Genomic DNA, 23548 nt, shown 5'->3' on the forward strand with positions numbered 1-23548 from the left:
AGACCTAATTAATATGGTGAAACATGATCAGCTCTTTTATGAATTCTGAAATGTTGCTTGTCCTGGATTTCCAGCTGGAGTGTATTGTAAGTGAAATGAGTTATGTTTGTCGCTGGGATGTGGTTAGGAGCCTTACGCTAAATATCAGCTAAAGTCTGAACAACAACCTTGTCACAACACTTTATTACTTTCTGATTGGATTTCACATACCATATACCATACCTAACACATATTTCCTTCTTACCCACTGCCAAAGATGTTATTACAGACATGTTGTGAGTGAGTGCCCTATAGAAGTTAATTCAATAATACTTACTTACTGGTCACTCCAAGCAGCACCTCTGAAGTATCCAAATTTTTAAATATAGGACACAATGCAATGAGTAGCTTTATGAGATTTTATTTGGATTGATTTGGTCCCTGGAACATTGCTTTTTGTCTCTACTTTATATCAACTTTATTGATTCTCACATACTACCAACTGTCTTTTAACTCCCATGTTGGAAATATAAGTAGACTTAAAGGAAAATGTCATTTCCTTGCTAAAGAAAACAACAGGTGGGAAGATAGAAAAAAGAAAGAAAGCTGTGCCTTTACAACAATAATTGGTCTACAGATATTTCACTTTTCACTACCTTTTAAACCAGCAAAGTCTGAAAAGATGGGTAGAAAAACAAACCACAATATTCTGCTATCACAGTGCTCTAGAAACTTCAACTTCCATGTGTTTGTATGTAATCGCCTCCAACTCCTACTACTGCTGCTTTGTCAAGCTAATTAGCTGGAATTTTAACCACAGCCTTTGACTTGTCATTGTATGATGCTGTAGTTACACTGCTATTTGTACATAAACTAGCTAAATTAGGGCATAAAGGTATATGCAACCAAGCTGCAATAAGTAAAACAGAAAATTAAGTCAAAAACTGGTAATTTCTCTAAGCAGTCATAATAAAGTTGCTAAATAATTAAAATTATAAAATTTCTCAGCACAGAAATATTTAGTGCAGGAATGAATTAAAGTAAAATTGACATTGTTTACCAAGAAACCAAATAATTTGGGTTTCTTTGGCATATTTCATGAATACTGTAATTTACATAAACAACTGTGGGAGGCATCTGATCATCATCAATTCCGTAGCCTAATGTTAAAGGCTTTTCTGGAAGAAAAAGCATGATTCCAGATTGCTTGTCTGGGTCTCTCTCTTCTATGATAATTGCTGTCACCACTGATCAGTTCAAACTCTGAATATTTTACAAGACAGCATTCACAATTATATTTACGTGTTACACATACATAGATTGAGTTCAAGACACTCTCACCCAATTAAACACCACAGGGGATGTAATTATTTCTCTGTTTACTATCTCAATCCTAGTCAGTCTGAAGTGCTGAACTCTTCATGGTAGTGCCAAATAAGATTACTCAGCAAGCACAGTAATTTAAAATCTTAGGAAACTTTATTTTAGATTTGTATTTTAGATTTAACGTAAATTAAACATTCTTCAGTAAGTACTGAACTTAAATTCTGCCTTAGTCACTGACTCCTTCTACATCTAGCTTTACATCTGTAGATGGGGGAAAAAATAGTAAAATATGGGATTCAAGGAGAAAAATGTGAGGGGATGCCTGAGGTTGTGACCTAGCTGGAGAAACCAGAGTTAGAACAGAAGATGAGAGAAGGCTGAGAGTTCTATACAAGCAATTTTCTCAGAGGTGCAGGGTTTCTTTGGATATTCAGTATTACATGGTGTGTAATTTTTGAATCTCTGCATTGACTTTATAGAACTTAAACAAGCTTCTTAGATATGAAGAAATCTCTGAGAGATTTGATTTGCCAGATTCCAACAGAGATGAGGATTAGTGTTTGTACTATAGCCCACCACAAAATATTGCTGTTGGTTTCTTCGCTTGTTTTCCGAAACTTTTCTTCACGCTCCTAGAGAATAAAAGAAAAGCATAATTATTACCTTTTGCCATCTGTATGCCTCATGGTAACCAGAAAGGCAGCCCTCTTCTGCATAGTGGTGAACAAAACCATTTTTCCATGTGGATAAAAATGAAGGTTTGTACCTATCTGTGTGGTGGATACGTGCACAAATCAAAACTGAGAAGCAGGCACACTGCATCCTGAAGCAGGAAGGTAAACAGAGCTTCCCTTGTTCACAGAAGATGCATTGTGCTAAACACGTTCCATCAGTACAGATTTTAACCTGTTTAGGTTTATATAATTTGCTGTCAAGAGCCCTTTTGCAGCCAAATTTCTGGTTTTGGGTAACGAGTTGATCCATGTCAAACTGGGTAACGAGTTTTGGGTAACGAGTGGATACATTTCTCAGTCTGTCTGTGTGCATATAGAAAGTGACTGGGTGTACTCCTGTTTGAAGAAGGGATGTATAAATGTACACTTCATGGGGATATATAAATACACACTCATTCATTTCCTTCCCCCCTCAGTGGAGTCTGTGCACCCAGGGCAGTGTGGAAATAACAGCATCACCCACAGTGGTACCTGCCACCAGCTCAGCTGCTGTGGCTGAGTCTGACCAAGAAAACCCTGCTTGGAAAATCCTGCTTTAAAATAACACCTGCTGCTAGAAAATAACACCTGCTGCTACAAGCGTGAGCCCACAGTGATTAATAGTTTTATGTAACCACTAAAAAATATTTTGCAAGGTAATAGAGACTATTTTGGTTAAATATCTATAGATTTTTATGAGTTAGTTAAAAACAGCCCTTCAATTGGATAATAAACCTCATAATACTTCATAAATCAGTAAGCTATTTACAATATTTTTTAACATTTACATTAGGGGACATACATACTCTTTCATACTCTTGTTCTCTGGTTACATGATGAATTTGCTCAATTAGATTCTCTAGTCTGATATTAACTTCATTCACTTTGTCTTTGGCTTGAATAGCAGATTCATCCAAAAAATGTTCTCCAACTCTGATGTCCAAGTGGATGCGCTGCAAAAAGAAAAAAATGTTCTCATTAATGCATCTTCTGCTTTTTCAAAGTTCCTTAGAATAAAAATGAAACAATTTCCCCTTAAGATCATTGCAGGAAAATATGTTTAATTGCTTATAAAAATTAGAATTCCTCCTAAATTTGGATTCAGGTGGAAAATTTGAAGGGTTTCTTAATTTTATTTTTAAATTAGTTATATAAAATTTACAACCTTCACTAATGTTAGGGCATTATTTTATGCTAGTATTGGTTCAACTGCCATTAAAATGTTGCCTTTGTCCAAATACTTTAAAAAAAAGACTGCTCATTATATTTCACATTTCATCCTGATATTGCAGAAATTACTATTTTTAATAGTACTGTTGGAGGCTTTTTACAAATGCACTTCTAGGTTCCCTCACATAACTGTTTTCTTCACATTATTCATCCAAGTTGGAATATCTCCCAATATCCTCCAGGCTATTGTATGATCTATGGCCAAAATGCCTCAAGCCAGCCAAGCAATAGAACCATGGAAAGAAGGGAGAATAGAACTTGCCATTATGCAACTTATTTTGGCATGCATAAAAAATTCTACTAAAATTAGTAGGAGAAGCTTCTCCTAGAGCCAATTGCTACCTAAGAGAAAATAAAAAGGTTTTAGCCAAACAAATACTCTTCAAAACCCTAGAAATTGATATTACCATATTAGAAGTTAGGTCTGCTCAGAGATCAGCCACAAATGAAGAGGGGATTTTCTTGCAGTTGTCTTGAAGTTACCTGACTCTATAGGTAGAAATCCATCTCACAACCTTGTGGTTCATTAATTTCTTTGTTTTTGTTTGAAAGAGTTTAGATAACCATATGGTTCTTACAAAGAACAGTTAAAGATTTACCTTCACTAAAGAATGTTTTTCCTTTTGTGACCTTTATTCCTCCAGATATAATTTAAAAGGACAATATTTTTATTTCTGTGTTCTCAAACAGCATTATTTAGTATTTGTGATATTAATGTTCTCCTTCACTGCATCTCTTGGGTTCTTTTATAGAGGATGGTCAGAACTCTACATGTTGGTGCATGTATCGTAAAATAATGCTAATACACCCCCATCTATTCCAGATAAAATCACCTGCACCTCCTCAGAATCACATTCATGGTGCATAGCTAACTGTGACCAACCAAAGCTTCATCCCCCTTACTCTCTCTAGTTGATAAGCTCCACCATTATTTTTTTTTATGATTAGAGCTAATTGCTTTTGCAATGTATATGATTAAATTTCCATTAATTTCTATCAATCAGCCTGTGAGAACACCTTGTTATTCCAGTGTAATAATCCTACTCCAGTATTGTTATTTCTGGGTTTTCTACATGTTTCTGAAGTGCACAGCTAGGATGAGGTTTAGCTTACCTTAACTCATTTAGAAGATGATATTTATCTGGTTATTTAACCCTTTTTCTGTCAGCTGAAAAGCCCCAAATCACTGTAGAGAGTAATTCTCTCCTGGTTTTGGGAAGCAGCAAATAGATAAAATTTCCAAACAGTACTTAAAAATTTTTTGCTGCAATCAGTAGAGCCATGATATCACCTCTGATGGCTTTTTTTTCCTCTCCAAATCTGTATTAAAACCAGTTTTGCTGGTAGTAGACAATAACAAGTAGGCTGAGATATTCTTTATTCAAATATCTTTCAGAAACTGAAGTGTTACATTTTCACTGGCAATCCGATCTAAGTTACTGAATACATGGAATATCTTTATGTCAAATGCTTGAGTTGGTCAATCTTACATGTATGTCTTTTGGATTCAAATTATTTGTTCTTAATGATCAGACTCTTTCACATTCAAAGCACAATACAAGAATTAAATCTCTCTGTCCTTAGTCCTGCCTCTTGAATGCTGACTTTTAAAATATGACAACAGTCTTTTTATCTTTTTATCTGCATAATTCTATGTTTACTTTCCTTAATCTCTAAAAAACGTTGAATTATCTGCTAGAAGCTAGACCAACTTCTAATCCAGTTTGAAATCTCTGCTGTAGGTAATGATTTCTACTGTTCCAACAAAGACCATTTAGGAAATACACCTACCAGTTTGCTTCCTGCAATCACTACAAATCTTGTGGAGTTAGACTGGAAACAGATGATGTGCTCCCCAGAGATGTAGGATGTAAAAGTAAAAGTCCCTTGTGGCCCATACAGTTTGGACAACAGTACCTGCAATTTAGATATAGGCATTGGGTTTGTAATTTATAATTACCAATAAATAAATCAAAAAACAGTACTGTGAATTGAATGCAAAAAGGAATCAGTTAAGCTGCTGACATCATTAAATTTATCCAAATTTCAGAACACATTTAGAGAAAACAAAACAATTTTAGCTCACAGGGAACATGAAAATATTACAGAATTTTGCAATGTACAAAAGCCAATGCTCTCTAAAGCATTCAAAGTCTGAAAACTGACACCTTGCTTAGGTGGGGACATCAGCTGTCCACTGCTGGAAAAGCTCAGACCTCAGGCAGCTACTCTGTGTGAGGGCTACGAGCAGCCTTGGTGAGCTTGACTTTGGGTTTTGTTTATCATCAGCACTCCTTTCTGCTGCTCAGGTGGATTCTGTACCATCTTACTTCATTAGTGAGTTTTGGGGTTTTATTTTTCATTTACCTTTTTTCTCAGTTGTCACTGATTCTTCTTATGGACGCTGTTTCCCAAATCTGGTAGTAATGCAAAAATTGTCCATACACATATTTATCAAATATCATATTTTTTTTACTTTTATCTTTCAGCATCAAAATATTGAACTAGCTGGTAGACTGTAGATTTATTTCTTCCTCAGAAGTGTCTTTTATTTTTAGATAGTGCTGCCTGCCAGTGCCAGAAGTCAAGTCATAAATCTTAGAGAAACATTCATAAAGCATTTTTACCTCACCAGTAGGGCTTGTGACAGTCACAAACATTCCCAAACCAGGAGCAGATTCAAGAAAGTCATGTGTATGTAAATCCCAGCGTTGTACTTTGTAATTCCCTGAATAAAAACAGAGATAAATCTGTTAAGTAAAACATAGCTTAACATTAAACATCTTTGATGCTTTTTCAGGAAAAATAGACATATGTATATATTTAATGAGTTTATGATTAATATTATTCAGGGGTACTTCATAACAGTGAAATGCAATAAATTTTTACTACAGTAGAAAATGTTCCAAAGTACTACAAAAAAGGGTTAATAAGAAAAACTTTCTAATTACTTTAATGCTCTGGGAAGTTTAACCTCTAGAAGGCACAATGAGACCTCCAAAAGCATAATGTACTGTACTACATTATATTTTATGGATTGTCTTTCACTCTTATCATATTATTTAAAAAAAAATATTAATTTGTATTATATTTTATTATCCCCTTGAAATCTTACATTTTCAGTCTTGTAGATTAATTTAATGTGCTTCTCATATCAGAGGAGAAATGAAACTTTAGTACATTGTGAATTGTCTGTTTTCAGACCAGCACTTACCAAAAAAGTAACTCTCCCATTCATATGGGGAAAGCCATGTTACAGAAATCCTGATATGAATGAGCACATCAGTCAGAACGTGCAGAAGCACGCCTGGAAGCAGCAATCCCACAGCTGTAGAATTAAAAACCATTCTTTTCTCTGTTTAGTCAGTAAAGCACACTGAAAACCTGCTTTTCTTTGTGTGATGTATACACACAGTGTTTGAGGACTTTAAACCCAATCCCTACTGCAGGGAGTTATTTTCAGAGTGCCCTTTTCTGGTTTTTTACCATACTCATCAATCACAGAAATTGCTGTTACATTTCCAGTTACCTTTGTTACAGCATGAGTTAGATCACCATAAAGCATTGACAGGTACCTACCAACTACCAGGGTGTCGCTGGGAATATCTTCAATTATGCATTTCTCTTCTCTTTCTCCCATGTGAAAATACAAAGCGAGTGAAAAAGAAATCCAAAAGTTCATAAGAAATCCTATTAATTTGCTTTTCATGTTTTTTATATATCCCTGCTGTACTGCTTTTGAAGATAGTTACATCCAAGTGCCTGTAGTCCTGTGGTTGTTCCTTGTTTGCTGCTTATCGGAGTATTTTTGAGAGAGAAAAAAACCTGTGAGAAAAGGCAGCTGCTGGTTACACATTTACAAACAACTACAGCATGTTCTGGAGAATGAGATAACATGGAAAAGGCACCTTTAAAATTCTTTCTTCTTTCCCAGCATCTAGATTAAAATTTATTTTATACCCCTAGAAGAGCAAGAACGTGAAACTGAAAGGGCCTCTCAGGTGCTTGAGATCAGTTCCCTAGATTACTGTAGGCAACTATATTGACTACCTCTTTCCATAAACTGCTATATTTTCAACTTAAGTTATTATTTCCCATCAATTCTGGGTGATTATTCCAGAGCTTCACCCCTCCTTTATTAAGCAAACTTTTAATTTCCATCCTAAATCATTGTACAAATGTAGGCACCTGATTAAAACCCACAGGCACTACATAAAAGAACTACAAAGAAGTCAAAAGAACTTGAATAATCAAATAATCCATTAAATAATCAAATAACATTAGTGAATATGATATTGCAGAAAAAAATAACAACATGAACAGTTTCAGAATAAGATTTTTTATATAGGAATGGCTATTTCTTAGATACTTTCTAGTACATTCTCTGAAGAAAGTTATAGTATAAATCAAACAGTGATTGAGGTTCTTATTTTTATTCTTTGTACTAATATAGACCAGTGTGTATGTCTGATGACAAACTCATTTATCACTTAAGTGTTCCCTGTCCTATAAATGGAGATCACTCTGTCTGAAAGGTGGGTCTGAATGGTCACTTTCCAGCAGGTAGGATCCACCTCTGGGATAATTTCCAGTTGGGAGGACCCATCTTTCCTCATAATATTTATGTTATCCCAATTGCACAAGAGCACATATTTTTCTTGTGTCAAAGAAGAGGGGCGCACAGCCCTTCATCTTCAATATCTGTAACCTAAATAAAAATTTTGGGGTAAACTCCTGCTGGATTATTTCACATCTGCAGGAGGAATGATTCGTGTTTATTGCCCTTCACTGCCCCTGCCATCTATGAAGTTGTCTCAATTAAGGAATGTCTGTGTAGCACTGGCACAGGCTTTGGACCATCCTGGGTCCACTCCATTTCACAGCATGGAGTATCTTCATGGAAGTTGTAGCACAAGTATTAGTTCACCTCCAAAAATCACCCATCAGCATCCCCATATTGAAAGGTTGTCAGATGAAGAGAACTGATTGCTTACACATTACTGCTTTGACTTCTAAGGCTGAGCATGGAGGGATAAAAATTGCATCTTGTGGCTGTTAAGTCCTTAGGAGTGTCAAGGGGGATGTTAGGACTCCTTTACTACTTCAGCACTTATCCATCAGAAATAATTTTAGGTTATAAAGGATCTCATCTCATAATACTGGACTTTTGCCCCTCTACCAGAGGAGATGTTGACTGTCATGCACCTGCATAAATTCCCATGCCACACTCATACCTGCAGGAAATATTGATTTGTCTGTACATTGTGAGCTACTTGACCTATCATCTTTTTAGCTTTTTTGGGGTTCTTGTGGCTTCCAAAGTTCTGAGTTCCAGTGGTAGAACACAGGATATACCAAGAGACACCACTTTATCCTTCACTCTGCCCAGACCCATTGGAAGAGGCACATTTCTTCTGTGCTTTTGGCTAGCAAATGCTGGCATAGTAGGGCTGATGGACTTCAAGCAAACAAAAATAATTCAGTCTCTAAGTAATCAGGTTGTTGTGCAGCACACTGAGAGCTTTCATCTCAGCCATTCAGAGTTCTGTAAATTGTCATGGACACAACTTCTGCATACTGCAAAAAGTCCCATTGAACAACATCTGACTGATACCAGAATCGCTGTATTGAGTGTTAGATTTATTTCTTGATAGTGTTAAATATTGTCAAGGAATAGTCTGAGTTACTTTATTATGTTGGATCATTCATGACAGATCAGTTATTCCCAATGTACTTCAATTACCTGGGACTGGGAATATAATGAAATGAAGCTTTTAGCCTTGAATAACATTAGATACTGTCCGATCTTTTATTTTCACACTTATTCCATTATAGGAATTTAATTTCGTGTGGATTATTTTTTTAGGACCACAGTTTAATTCTGTGGTAATTTTTTTGTTACTACACTTTGCCATTAACCACACCTTTCATTCTGCAGAACATTTGCCAAGGCATCAGAGCTGATTCTAAGCTATTCTTGAAAAGAATTGTCTTTAAAAATCCATTTCAAGCTTCTTTCCAAAGTGCTTTCTGAGATTAGCTCAACCCAGGAATTAATTTGCCTATTTCCTTCCCTAAGTCTCATGTATTTAGGACCTCAGCATCTTGGTTGCCAACCATCTGTAACATGAGAAACAAGGGAAAAGGAAGGAAGAGCTTCTCTGTGTTTCTTCCTGGTCCCAAAATCTTCAAGGGAATCCCAAGGCTGCTGAAGCTACAAAGTCCTAACAATATCTGTGCAGGGATAATGTACCTCACGAATCAGTTTAACAGATAAATACTATCAGAAATGTGCTCCATCACTAGAATGCATTTCATTCACTGTATCCACAGCCTTGCCTAGGAATGGCTCCATCCCTGTGGTTTCAAAGGGAATACCTGGAATTATATTTATGGCCAAGCAATGCACAGGGGCATCCTTAAAGAATATATTTACCAAAGTCTCCTGAATTTACAGCTTACAAAAAACCCCATATCCAGGCAACTGGCTGGATAGGAAACTTCTGTTTTTGAAGGAAGATGCAGTGAATATTCATGTATGTAAACAGCCTGAAATAGTAAAGTTATGTATCACTGACTGGAGTTTTCTGAGGTGTGCTGGTTACATATTCTCTTTCCACTCCTTGTCCTTGCCTCATCCTTTCTCCTTCACTGTCCTTTGGAAAACTTTTGTATCCAGGAGTTTGAGCAAACACTGGGACTCCTCCACTCAATTTAAATCTTGTAGGAGTGAAATCCCAGTTTCAGGTCATGTATGTTAATACAAATGCAGGTATTCTTTTACTGGGTCTGGGCCTTTATTTATTCTGGGCATGTGAAGAAGGAAAACTGTAGTCTTTAGAGAATTTCCAGGAAAGTACCTCAAAGGATACATTGTGGGTTTTCAGTTTGTTTTTCCTAAGGCATAATTTAGAATTGCATCTGATGTCTGCCCAAAAACTTTATTGAGCTTAATTTGTTACTTGACAATCAATTTGAAATAAACTCCTACCCTCTGAGAATATTTAAATATATACTACAATACATGGTTATGCTTTCTGATATGATGGTAAATGTGTAAACAGGAAGTAGATAAGTGTAACAGAAACCACAGAATGGTTAAAACTAATAAAAAGAAGAAAGAAAAATACTAACTCTTAACTAAACACATAATAGTGTAGTAACACTGCTCACCTTATAGAGTGGAAATAGAGGGAACTTTAAAAAATAGTAAGTGTGCAGTTTTGTGATTGAGCAACTTGTATAAGTGAACTATTTTGAACAAACAGTGGGAATCTGAAGAATGAGAGAAGAGCAGAAATTCCTACACTTAGTTCTAACAATTGTGTATTTATCAGCATTTGCAGGACCAGTGAAGTTTAGTCTGATAAAATTTCAAATTTATTTGTGTCTTTGCAAGATATCTCTCCTGGAGAAAGAAATACAGAGAAATGTTTAAATATTTCACCTCTGTGGAGAATACAGTGTGCTCTTTTAAGGACAAGAGAAATTATCTTGTATTTGGGATATTCTGGAAAACAACAAGCCAACTCTCCTGTTCAATACCTGTGCTGTATATTTGTAAAATTGCAGTGTGCTGTAAAAGTTTTGTTAGCTGACTTTAAACTTATTCTATTGAATAAGTATTATTCCAAAATTCTTTTCCTAGTTGGTAGCCACAGCTCTTCATAAGACATGTGTTATATTAATTTTATAAGTTATTTGAACATTAAAACTTGCAGTCAGGAACAGTTTCTGACATGTGTTTTGTTAGAGTTGTGCATACCTTAATTTTAGGTAATGTATACACAAATAGCAGCAAACACATATAAAGAAACATGGATACATTTACTGCATATATAAGGTTATTGATATAATTTATGTTATGGTCAACAGTGTTAACTTTGAAATTTAAAGTTATCTAATGAGGGACACACACCAACAATCAGCTTTTGAATCTCAGCTAACACTTTTAATTCAGGTCAGATGTTTTCTACTACTATCCACACTTCAGATTTTTTTTCTAGTAATTTTGTTGGCTGTGTCCTCATGGCAGTTGTTCTTCTCACTTTTGAGAAAGAAAAATAAAAAGACATTTTCATATATTCAAAAGTCTCAAGACGAGTTTTACTCAGTTCCATTATTGTCTTAACCACACTGCAAACATCTGGTCACTCTGACTTTTGTATGTAGTTTCTGAGGAAATGCACATTAAGCAAGGTTAGAAAGATGACAAAAATGCCAATAAATTATAAAAACATAATTTAGAAGGAAAAACTATTTTCTAGGTATAAATAGGTGTAGATAAACAAATTACAATATTTAAGGAGGTTATTAGTTTAGACTTTGTGATTGAAAGATTTTTTCCGTGAAGTAAAAATGAAATACGATCTTCCCAAATGTCTTCTTTTCTGCCACTAGAGGGTACTCCAAGAATTTACAGTGTATTTGGAGGAAGGATTTATTTGGGGGTTTTGTTCTTTAAATTATCCAGTACTGTTGTCCTACTAAACCTTAGGAATTTAACCCCCCAAAATGATATTAAATAAAAACTTTCAAACCCACTCTCATGCAGCTTTTCAGCAAAATAGTGCAGCGTGTCCGAATGATAAAGAATCTTGATTGACATGTAGTTTAGATTTAAACTTATCCTACTTTTAAATTATCTTAATTATTATCTTTTCTTTATTTCAGACACAATTTTCTGGTTCACATCCTGTTTCTTCATCCAGGTTTGGACAAGGCATTCCATTATTGGCAGGCTGAAGAAGAACAAAGCGAGTTCTGATCTTGGTCCCCGTTTCCCTGCAGACCCCTCTGCAGAGCCCCCAGGAGGACCATTGGGAAACCTCACAGTCCAGGGGTGTTTCTGCAACACACAGCAAAGAGGGAGCTTTACATCGAGTTGTGCTTGAGTCAGATACACAGCTGGAAAAGCACTAGGGAATGATCATCAAACAGCATCCTTTCTTATACAAAACACATGTGATATCCATCAAATCAGTGTGTGGTCTCATAAATTAAAAAAAAAATAATCTGGTTTCAGCTCCTAAACTCATCAGCATTATTGTTATTGCAATCTAGAGCCTGTCTGAGGTATTACATCAGTTCTGAAGCATATTATGTCTTGAATGAAAAACAGAATTCCTTAAAAGAAAACTATGCTTAATATGATTTTACTCAAAAATTGAATTAAAAAACATTACTGTCAATTTTTATAACTCATTTTCCTTTTCATGACTAACTAGAACACTGATATTAAAGCTTTTCTTTGGTTTACTTAGGTATATTTATATTTCTTTGAAGGCAGCTATTGTTCCTAGAGTTGTTTGTATCAAAATCCATTTTACTTTTGTTCCAATTTGCTTTGGAAATAAAGTCCCATTTTTTATCATCTTGCTATTTTTTGGTCTGTACACTACTCTTCCCTTTGCCAATAAGGATATTCTGTCACTAGAAGCTTTCTAATGCTGAAAGCATTTCAATATAACTTTCACTCAGTGCAAGAAAAGAAGTTAGAAACTCTGAAGTGCTATCCATAATGTATGCTTCCACCTAAAGTAAAAATCATCAAAAGTAGATGAATATTCCTTAGCAGGTTAAATTAAAATACTGCTTGTCACAGGAAGTGGCATCAAAGCTGCCTGTGCCAGCATTTGTGGGTAAAAGAGGTTTGCACAAGCCCATCCTTCAATGCCACACCAAACATGTAACGCCTGGGATAAATTTCTGGTGTTACAGTGAACTCACCACTTCTGCTGTCATCACTCATTCCTATGTTTCCAGAGGGAATGAGCAGCACTGCTTGACCTCTGGTAATTAAATCTGCCCTTTTGATTCCAGAATAATTTTTTAAACTGGTTTAATATACTGGTTCATATACAAGAAAGTGGGGATTTGTGATTAAAAATTATATTTGGAATACTATACTTTAAATGCAGTTTTAAATTTATATCATGAACAGTGCCAAATGTTCCTTTCAAATCTTATGGGAAGGATATATAACTGTAAGTGAGATGTGTAACATTCACTTTGCTATGTGTTATTTACAAATAGGAATACATTAAACCACTACAAATTGATAAATACATTTATTAAATTATAAATAACACATTAACTGAGCAGAGAATAAGCTGTATTTTAGTGGTTGTAAGGTGACCAGCGCAGTGCTAGAGACATGCTATCTCCAGACTTTCCTGAGAAGCTTCTGGAACATGGCAGATCTTTTGGGAATACATTGGTCCCTTGGAGCAAATATTGTGTTAACAATATATATATTTTAATTCACAGATTTGAAAATCACCCTTATGATTGACTTGAGTCAGTAGTTTGCACATCTTCCTATCTATTCAAGATTATTATCTAATATTTTTGAGAAAATGAAAATGAGAGAGAACTTTATTTTTGTTATCAGGATTTATGTTTCTATTGAAAATATGTCCAAATCAATCAAATTATATAAATTTTATTGCACATAGCTGCCAAGCTCTGACCCAGAAAGAGACAGCAATAATGGTTCTTGGCTTCATTGTCATGTAAAAGCTTAAGGATGAGTATTTACTTCAAAGTTGCAAAGAGTTTGGGAATGCTGATTCTGATTGAGTGTCATTTGTTTCTTATAAAATTCACTGAGCTACACTGATACAAAGGCTTGGGTAGCTCTTACTCTGGATATGGCCCAGTCCTTTGAACCACAGCTGAAATATGCAATCCCTTACTTATTCTTTCAGGAATTCTCTTTCATGTCAACTGGCTTGTTTTATTTCCCATTTGTGAGTCTGGAACTATTCCTGTGCAGATAGGAGAATATTCTGCCTGATCACCTGTTTCACCCACATCACCTGCCAGATTTCCACATACAATGGAAATAACAGAATTGAGAACATCTACTAATCACTTACCTGAGACAGTGTCTATTATTTCATTGCTTTTGGCTGGAAGATTAATAAAAGGTGCAGAAAGACCTAGCTGGGTTTTCTTTATTTTCACCAATGTTACTTGAGCAATTGGTGGCAAAATTTTGAGTTTGGGATAATAAAATGAGTTTGCTGGGTGACTTGGAGAGGAACAAGTGATCTGTGAAAAAAAAAAAAAAAAAAAAAAAGGAATATTAAAAAGACCCTAAGAAGGTAACTGTAAAATCATGTAAATCATGCTAATACTTTTTGGCAAATAATTTGCATACAACCAGATTCTATGAACACATAGTTCACATAACTGTCCTGGTCAGCCCAGAATTTTTAACTCAGGGTACTTGACTGGATACAGAACTGTGGTAGGAGGTCCTGCAAACACAGTAATGTATGAAAAGATTTGACAGAAGGAACTGGATGTTATTACAAGACAATACATGAGTATTAAACAATATTAGGTATGCCATAGGAGCTGTCATATGGATTTGAAAGGCCAAATGCTTCTCTCTTCCTTTCCTCATTATTTATTAGCACAGCATTTGTTGCTGGAAAAACTTACCTTTAAGAAAGGATTAGGTGAATACTAATAGTATTCAAACCATTTGAATCAAAATCCTTCATTTACCACCTCTCTTAAATGGCAAAAGCAAAGTATGGGGCATAGAGAGGATGAAATGAGCAAAAGAGATTGAAAGCAATGTCACCACAGTGAAGTTCTCTGCTTTCCTTTAGGTCCTTTCCCTCAAGTGTTGCAGTTTCAGGTTTCAGCAGTGCTTTCAACTGAAAACTCCTCCTCACAGCAGTATTCACTACTAAGAATTTTCCTGGTTAGATTCACATTTGGTGATGTCAGGACTTCTGTATTTTCATTTTTCCTGGCACTTTAAGGATTGTTAAATATCATCTACAAAAATTGTCAGCTTTTCCAAAAAATGTAGAGACAAATTCTCACAAACCATTTACATTTATCTAATAAATGTCAAAGATTCAGAAGATAAACAAAAGCAGTGGGTTTATCAGCTGTCTAATAAATCCACATATAGAGAGCATCAGCCCTCTCAAATACTGAAACCAGTTTCACTATTTTAGATGAGTTATCTTTTAAAAGGGAGACTCAAAATATAGCAGTATGAAGTGCTAAACTATGTCCATGCACCTACCTCTGTTACTGTGTCCTGTGGAATGGTGGCAAAGTTTGGGGAGGAAAATGTGAATCCACTGTCAGTTCCAGCATCATATGGAAATAGATCCACTGATACTTCATCCATCCAGTGGTCTCCCTCACAGAGATTTAGGCTGTCAATGCCCACAAACCAGTCAGGGCTGGGAACAATTCGTACAACGAACGAAACCTAATGAAACAAAATGATCCATCAGGATTGCATCACTTGCTTTGGAATGCTGCAGTCCTGCTTTTAGTAATTTTCACTCAAAGTTTTTGAAATAATGTCATTTTGCTCTTCTACTTCATGGTAGCTGTACAGTGCTCCCTGCAATGTGACATGCTTTTTAGTAATTCTTTTTCATGATGTTGTTTCTACAAGTGGGAACTCAAATATTTAATTTTGGTTGCTGGTAACATAAAATAAACTTTGAAATGAGTATGTACATTTACTTACTAAGGGATGTCTTGGATGTGCTTCTAATTCAGTTGAGGTTTGTCCTGTACCACTGGAAATTGCAGGAGCAGAGAAGATTCCGTGTACACTCTGAATTTTCTCTCCAGCTTCTTCTATTTCTTTCATTAGTGCCCATGCTTCACCCTTTTCAGCAAAATCACGTACACCATTGCTGGCATATTCATTTTTTTTCCACATGCTGTAGTCAGAACTATGAGTAACACCTATTTGAGTGAATACATGGCATGACATAAAAGTCTGATTTAGAGTGTCCCTATTTCTTCATTTTCTCTGTTTTATTTCTGAGGTTAAAAAAAATGTCTACAAGATTGAGTGAACACTAAAACATTTGGCTTATCACTGCTTCTTTCAGCTGCAGCCAATTGAAAACAGAAGTCAATTGAAAACAGTTGGAGATTTTTGAGAACACTGTGGATACTTCAATATCTGCATTTCATCCTCAATAACTTTGGCTTTTTTTTTTTCTTCCTTTTTCATTTCTTATCTTACATAACCATTGAGGAAAAAGGGACCACAGAGGTCAAGAGGTTTATCTGCTCTTGGCACTGTGCACATTCACTTACCCAGCAAGGACGACCACTGAGCTGGGGGCCGGTAGAGTGGGTACTGCTTGGGGAAGGCAGTCTGGCTCCATTTCCCTGTGAAGATGATCCTGTACCTAGCGAGCTCCTCTGCTGTGCAGAGAGCATCCTCCCCCACGGGCAGGCTGCTGCCACGACCCAGCGCTGTCACAAGAACCGTCCAGATAACTTTACAGGACCAGTAGACAAACATCAGGTTTTCCATTGCCTTCCGCAGGAAAAGAAGGAAAAAAGCATTAGTCATATTAGTCACTCCAAGCTCAACAATTAATAGCAGTTACCTAATAAAATGTGGCATAAGTTATAGCCAAAGAGAAGGCAGATATCTGAAACACTAAAAATTGCTGTGCTTCTGAAAACATTACTATAATGCTTTCAGATTTGTTATTTCCATGGTATACACTGCAAACCTGTAACTTTACCTGGGACAAGTGTTTCTAATAAAAATGAAAAAAAAAAAATCTTATCCTTGTCCATAGTACTACCTCAGAGAAAAATCTGTTTCTGATTTTCTTTTGAAATCTGATTAGAGTCACATCTTGATTTAATTAGAGTAGCAACTGTTTCTGTGGAAAACATTAGTGGTATATTTATTCTTCTAAAGATTAAATTGCAGGTTACTTTGCCAAAAGAAATGATTTATTTTAAATTTGTATTCTACAAAGGCTGTTTTATAGCATAACATTGAAAGTCAAATAGATTTCATATTTATAAAAATTACTTTGCTGTCATAATGTGAATTCAAAGCATTGCAATTCCTTTAGGTTGTTTAAACTACATAGTTTAAAAAATCAGTATTTTTTTTACAGTTACTGTCATAGGTTGTGCAAATTTTGTTTTTAAATTAACATGCTAATTGCATCAGACTGTTGAACTCCACCAATTGTTTAAAATAACAGCCTTAAAACCGATCTTTAAATGTCTTTGTCCTTTGAGAAAACTATACAATCTTAAGTAAATCACTAATAATACATTAGTTTGTAAAAATATCTATGAATACTCACTAAATATTCCTCTGGAGCACTGGCAGGGGGAGAGCACCTGCTTTTGCTGGCAGCTGAGTTGGTCTGCAAGAGAAGACAGTAGGAGTCTTGCTATTTATGCCTTGAGAGGGTCCCTTTGGTCCAACAATTATTGCAATCTTTAGACTTTCCAGGTTTGCAGAAATCGTGCCATCTTCTTGTTTGCAGTCCCTCTGGATGGACCAGCAGAGGTTTCCTGTCTGTCAGCTGCTTCAGATTCCTTATCAGAGGACGGAGATGCCGAAAAGACAAAATGCTTTTTAAAAATACCTTGGATTCTTAGTAACAGTTTGAGTTTTCTGGTGCCTTTGCAGTTCTTTGCTCTTATTAATGCCTCCAAGCTATACAAATGAACTGATTCCAACACTGAAATAGTTCTAGCGAATACTCTTTAAATGAGAAACATGTTTTCTTGTAAGTTTTATTGTCTGACAGATGCTCCTTCCAAACATTTACAGAGAGCTTGCTCACTCTCGCACACCATATGTATGTGTTCAAATAAAAGGGGTGAGGCAGCTAAAAATGTCAAGAGGAAAAAAAAGTTACATTTCATAATTGCACATACTCACACAGGCTGTGTCTCCTGCAAATATGAATTAATTTAAAGTAGTACAGTGTATATTTTTGTGTGTACAGTACTGTATGCTGGATGATGAAAGGGCTCTGTAACATTGTGGTTTCTTTGGAAAGAGTGGTTTTGGGAAGCTCAGAGATTTTTCTTAGCTGTCTTCAGAGTAAAAAACCTCAAATAAAAATCTCATTATTACTGTTAGATCATACATCCTCTATAGTACAGTACATATACCTACATCATTAAAAACTTTTAAATTGTTTATGAAAAATAAGCATTATAGAGTGACCCAATTAAAAAATAATGTTTAATCTTTCTTTATTTTCCCAACTGCTTTTCAAATAAGGGGAAACAGAAGGCTTTGTGCCAAACCTGTAATGTTAACAAATGCTATATGGCTAATCAGCAATTGAAAAATTTACAGTGAACCATGAAAATAACATTTCATAGAGTTTTCTTTAGAAATTGTGAGGAAAGCCACTTAAGTACTTCCCCAGATCTCTAACAGGATGGTGCAGCATGTGGGAAAAGACCCAAACAAACCCAGTTATTTTCCAGATGCAGCTCCCAGGGTTAAGCACACAGCACCCAGCTCCAGTGATCGCTCCTGTCCACCCAACAGCATGCCTGAGCTTTGTGGCACTTCAGCTGGAAACTTCCCTCCCAGCCCGGGGTGGATGCCAGCCAGGAGGTGAATAAACCGGGATGTCTGCATGGAGTTTCTATCAATTATTCTGCTGACAGCATGGAATCGACTGCAAGTTTCAGCACAGATGGCTGCAGCACCTATGGCCGCAATTGTGCTGTGTCTGGGTACATGTGGGAATCCTGAGGCAGGTTAAGGCATCCAGGCATGGACATGCCCTTTATTTCCAAGGTCTCTTCCTCCATCCTTTGTTAATGGTATGCTTTCCATACCTGATTTCTCTTCCAGGAGCCAGACTCCACTAAGAAAAAGAACTGAGATCCTTCATGGATACTTTTATTCAAGTTCTTTGAGTATTTGTTGAAGAATGATACTTGAACTACATCCAGCTCACTCCCTCCTACGCACAGAATTCCAGATCCACAGGTTTCTTAGAGATTTTAATTTAATGACATCCAGCCCGTGCAGCCTGCTAGAACTACACAAATTTCCCACAAATTTGTAAGTATATTGCTAAGTGTATTGTTAAAACTACTCAAGGCTTGCTATTTATTATTAAATAGCCTTAAACTTCAGTAAGTTTTGTTGTCTGTCATCACAATTACTGAGCCAGTGAACTTCACATACTGAAACCTGCTGTGGCACTGCCAGGACAACACAAAATGAGAACAAAGCAACTAGCTCTGGGTCTGGCACAGAAATATTTAATTTATCAGAATAGCCTCATCCTTCCAAAGATAAATTGCTGGCAAAAGGCACATCACAGACTAGATTATTCTGGTCCCGTGGCTACGTGTTCTGAATGCACCCAGGAATGGGACAATGCATGCAGGCTGCAGAACTTGGCACTGGACCTTTCCCTGTTTACAGTGAGGGTTTTACTATGACAGATTTCTCATGATTAAGTTCTTCAGGACCTAGAGCCTCATTCTTATCCTTATTGAATTCATAATGAAATCAATGGGGAAAATACTGTTAATTTATTTAATTATCCTGTCTCCCTACCCCCCACCCCCTAAGGCTGAGTGAAGAGAGAAAAAAAAAAAGAAGAAAAAAACATGCAGAGTAATGTTGTCAGAAAATTCTAACTTGAAGACTCACTGTCCTATTTTTTAAAATGGAAACTGTGCTAAGCATAATCAGTCTCTGACATTGTGAAGGACATCAAAACACCAAATGTGTCTCATAGATGGGAAGAAAAACAAAGAACAGAAAAAAAGAAAATTTCCACTCAATGGATTACTTTCATGGCTGGGAACCACAGATGAAAAATTTCTGTGGGCCAGCAGTAGGAGAAAAAAATGCTGTGGGATCATAACCTATGCTTGCATTCCTTCTTCAGTTTTTATGTCCCATTAGGAATATGCTGAAAACTCATGGAATACTGGAAAAGGAGTTTCCCTTTAGAAAAAAAAATGCCTGTATTATAAATGTGTTTTTTCTTTTTCAACAAAATACCTATTTTTCTTCAAGTTTGTGTCTCTTCTGGTACACCTATTTTCTATCCACATATGTACCTCTACGGACCCTGAATGCTGGAGGGATTAGTCGTACAAAACTTGCTTTATTTAAGCATCAGTGCCAAAGTGTGCCTTGGGTTAAATTTTGCTTGCAGAAGTGTGCAACTTCTGCTGTTTCATGTCAATATGACAACAGTTTTAGAGTTCCTGCAGTCTTTATCCAGATTCAGAGGATGACTGGAAAGTATAAAACAAAAATGGTGTTCGGATACTTTTGGTTTTTAAATGTCAGTCATTACGTTGTCCAAAGTAGTCATTTTGTATTTTTTCTAACCAAAAATAATTAAAGAAATGAGAAACAAACAAACTACTTAAAAATACAGCAGTATCATCAATTTCATGTTGGCTCTGGAATCATTTACAGTGTACTGAAACATTTAAATGAGCAAGTTCAGGCTATCACACAGGAATATAGCACATTAAAAGAATGTAAATTCCATTTTGATTAGTCAGGGAATAATTTAGCCCCTTTTCGGGCAAGCAACCAGATTGCCATGATTAGTTATGACTTTTCTATTAAACCGTGAGATTAAGAGAAAGGAAAATTTACCAAAATGATTAATCTGAAGTTAGTTTGCCCAGATTTACTCATAACAGAAGCTCCAAAACTTTTGTGTGTATATTCCTGAGGTATCAACACACATTTCAGTTTTGTTAAAACAATTTCCATTCTGCTGATAAGGAATATATGTGCAACTTTGATATTCACAGGCTGCTTAACATGCTTATGACTGGCTAGAATCTCTTTGTCTACCAAGAAAAACATAACATTGTATTATTTAAGAAGGATTATACAGATATACTTTCTCTACTGTGGCTACCATGGAGACATATATAATTATGGACACTCATCAATGGCAAAGGTTTGCATTCAGTCAAAACCCTCTGAGCTCTAAGTTGTAAAACCTCAGGACCAGAGTGGCCAGCAGCAGAATGTTTTATGATGGAGAAATTGTGATGTTGGTTTGGGAGCTTTTACAAAAGGAAGCATTTACATAGGAGTTGTAAATGCAAAGGTTTAAGAGAACTGAACACTGGCTATGGAGAACAGGGCAAAACTACAGCAGCATAATTAAAATAATAAAAATTAATTCTCATTTTGTGAAAAATATGGATTGTATTTTCCAGCAAGCCCAATCCTATTATCTTTCAATTCATTTCTAAAGTGAAATGAGCTTGTGCCATTAACATTTGCACTTCTTGTTTGCTGTTGAATTTCCACTGGAAAAAGATTTAAACCCTACAAAACTACTTTTCAAGGTGTTGACCTTCTAAGACCAATCTGATGCTTTCTTTCACTTGTAGAAATATCAGTCCTTTATATCTGTGACAATATTGTAGAAGGCCACCAAATTATATTTCTAAAGTAGCCACCATCAATGCCGCTCTTTGCTTATAATATGTCCCGCTTCACAGTCAGTTTTGTTGATTCATCTTGTATTTTTTCAAAGATCTTAAATCTACTGAATGATAGCTGTGGAGTTATTAGAGTTACATCTTTGATTCATATGAATAATGGGGTACTGAATAAAATGGATTGGTCTTTTCTGGGAACTCATCCATACATCACAGTTTGCACACAGGTCTAGATCAGTAAAAGATCCATTAATTGCCACCACAGCACAGTTTCTTTTTCTCACCCCAAGACTTGTGAGGAGTCAGTGCAGAATAAGGGTTGCACTGGAATGAGGAGTTGTATCCACTGTCAGAGTGGCATCACATTTTTGGGACCAAGGTGTAATTATTTACCTTCTGCTGTGGAAATTGAATAGGAAAACCAGTAAACCCTTCTGCTTACATGTATAATTCTGTCATCATTCCTTAGCTTGGTTATGAATAGGATCTAATGGCACTAAGAAAAACTAGGAATTTCCAATTTAATGACAGCTGATATATAATAGGTTGTGTCATTCAAGGGCATTAGAATATCTTATAGTAGAGACTGCAGGCACTTTCAGTGTTCCATTCAGCATTCATTTGACCTCATCTACAGTGTTTTATCCAGGTTTGTGACCTCATCTAATCCAAACAAGACAGATACTGATAAACTCGAGTCAGTTCACAGGAAATTTTATTCAGCCTGGAGAAGAGAAGGTGATCAAGGCAGGCTGATAGCAGCCTCCCTGTGCCTCTGAGGAGGTCATCAGGATCACAGAATCACAGAATCACTGGGTTGGAATAGACTTTTAAGATCATTGAGCCCAACCCATGCCCTAACACCTCAACTAAACCATTTAGTGAGTGCCCATCTTTTTTTAAAAAAACATCCAGGGGTGGTGACTCCACCATCCACTGGGTAGACAATGCCAGTACTTTATCACTCTTTCAGTAAAAACTTTTTCCTGACATATAACCTGAATTTCCCTTGGCACAGTCTAAGACTGTGTCCTCTTGTCCTGTCAGTTGCTGCCTGGATGCTTCACCACGGTGGACATTGGGAGGCTGAGGGACAATGGACATTAATTGAGGCAAGAGAGGCTCAAACTGGATGTAAGGAAAAACGTTTTCACCATCGTAACATCAGGCCATCAAGTGGTGGAGCAGTTGGTCCAAGGATGCAGGGCAGTCTCCCTTATTGGGGGCTTTAAGGTGAGACAGGACAAAGCCATGAGCAGCCTGATTGAATCTCAAAGCTGGCCCTGCTTTGAGCAGGAGATTGGATGAGACATCTCCTGAAGTCCCTTATAACCTGAACAATCCTATGATCTTGTATTATGAAGAAAATTTGTTTCTGATATTACCTCAATGCTTCAGTTAGTGGCAAGAAATTCTCACCTGTCTAATAATTTCAAAGATTCTCTCCACATACGAGATTTATTTTTCCTAATAAAGGGAATGTAATTGTAAAACTAAGGTTTGTGCAGGAGGAGGATGTAGGGCTCATGATAGGAATTCTCTACACCATACAATGGAATTCAATGCAGATTTGTATTTGCAGGGTGCCCCATGGCAGGAAGGAATGATGAATCTGACTCCATGTTCTTAGAAGGCTAATTGATTATTTTATGATACTATATTATATTAAAGAATACTACACTAAACTATACTAAAGAATACAGAAGGCTAAAAAGATAATAATGAAAACTCATGACTCTTTCCAGAGCCTTGGCACAGCTTGGCCCTGATTGGCCATTAAGTCAAAACAATTCACATGAAACCAATCAAACATTCACCTGTTGGTAAACAATCTCCAAATACATTCCAAAGGAGCAAAACACAGGAGAAGCAAATCAGATAATTATTGTTTTCCTTTTTCTCTGAGGCTTCTCAGCTTCCCAGGAGAAGAATCCTGGGCAAAGGGATTTCCCCAGAAATTTATGACTGTGACAGAATTCCCTGCATTGGAACAAACCAATATTCCATATACTAAAGTTAAATGAGCCTGGAGAATATGGAGAGAATTAAGTGACTGAGAGGTGGTATCTTTG

General features: G+C 36.2%; 2 protein-coding genes across 3 annotated transcripts; both read right to left on the reverse strand.

The window, feature by feature from the left end:
- Positions 1–1787: 1787 nt before the first annotated feature.
- Positions 1788–7145, reverse strand: LOC131083856 (transmembrane emp24 domain-containing protein 11-like). The gene is given in 6 exon segments (XM_058024831.1): positions 1788–1937; positions 2825–2971; positions 5040–5165; positions 5876–5976; positions 6828–6995; positions 6998–7145. Coding segments are annotated over 6 exon segments (840 nt in total).
- A 4070-nt stretch (positions 7146–11215) lies between these two features.
- LOC131083782 (spondin-2-like) lies at positions 11216–17545 on the reverse strand. Of its 2 annotated transcripts, XM_058024742.1 has the most exons (6): positions 17366–17545; positions 16344–16569; positions 15760–15983; positions 15301–15492; positions 14129–14303; positions 11216–12096 (listed from the first exon to the last, which is right to left on the reverse strand). In XM_058024742.1, the coding sequence occupies exons 2-6, from the start codon at positions 16564–16566 to the stop codon at positions 11918–11920; spliced, it is 993 nt and encodes a 330-aa protein (XP_057880725.1). In that variant the 5' UTR covers positions 16567–16569; positions 17366–17545; the 3' UTR covers positions 11216–11917. The 2 variants fall into 2 exon arrangements, with proteins under 2 accessions (XP_057880725.1, XP_057880726.1); XM_058024743.1 differs by lacking the exon at positions 17366–17545 and having other exon boundaries at positions 16344–16576.
- Between the last annotated feature and the right edge of the window lie 6003 nt (positions 17546–23548).

This window comes from Melospiza georgiana, chromosome 5 (assembly GCF_028018845.1).
Source record: "Melospiza georgiana isolate bMelGeo1 chromosome 5, bMelGeo1.pri, whole genome shotgun sequence".
NCBI lineage: Eukaryota > Metazoa > Chordata > Aves > Passeriformes > Passerellidae > Melospiza > Melospiza georgiana.

Coding starts and splice junctions, on each gene's coding strand:
- LOC131083782 (XM_058024742.1), bottom strand. CDS start 16,566: ATGGAAAACCTGATGTTTGTCTACTGGTCCTGTAAAGTTATCTGGACG. Junction 15,493..15,759: donor CACATCCAAGACATCCCTTA/GTAAGTAAATGT, acceptor TTGTTTCATTAG/GTTTCGTTCGTTGTACGAAT. Junction 14,304..15,300: donor CACAGGACACAGTAACAGAG/GTAGGTGCATGG, acceptor TTTTTTTCACAG/ATCACTTGTTCCTCTCCAAG.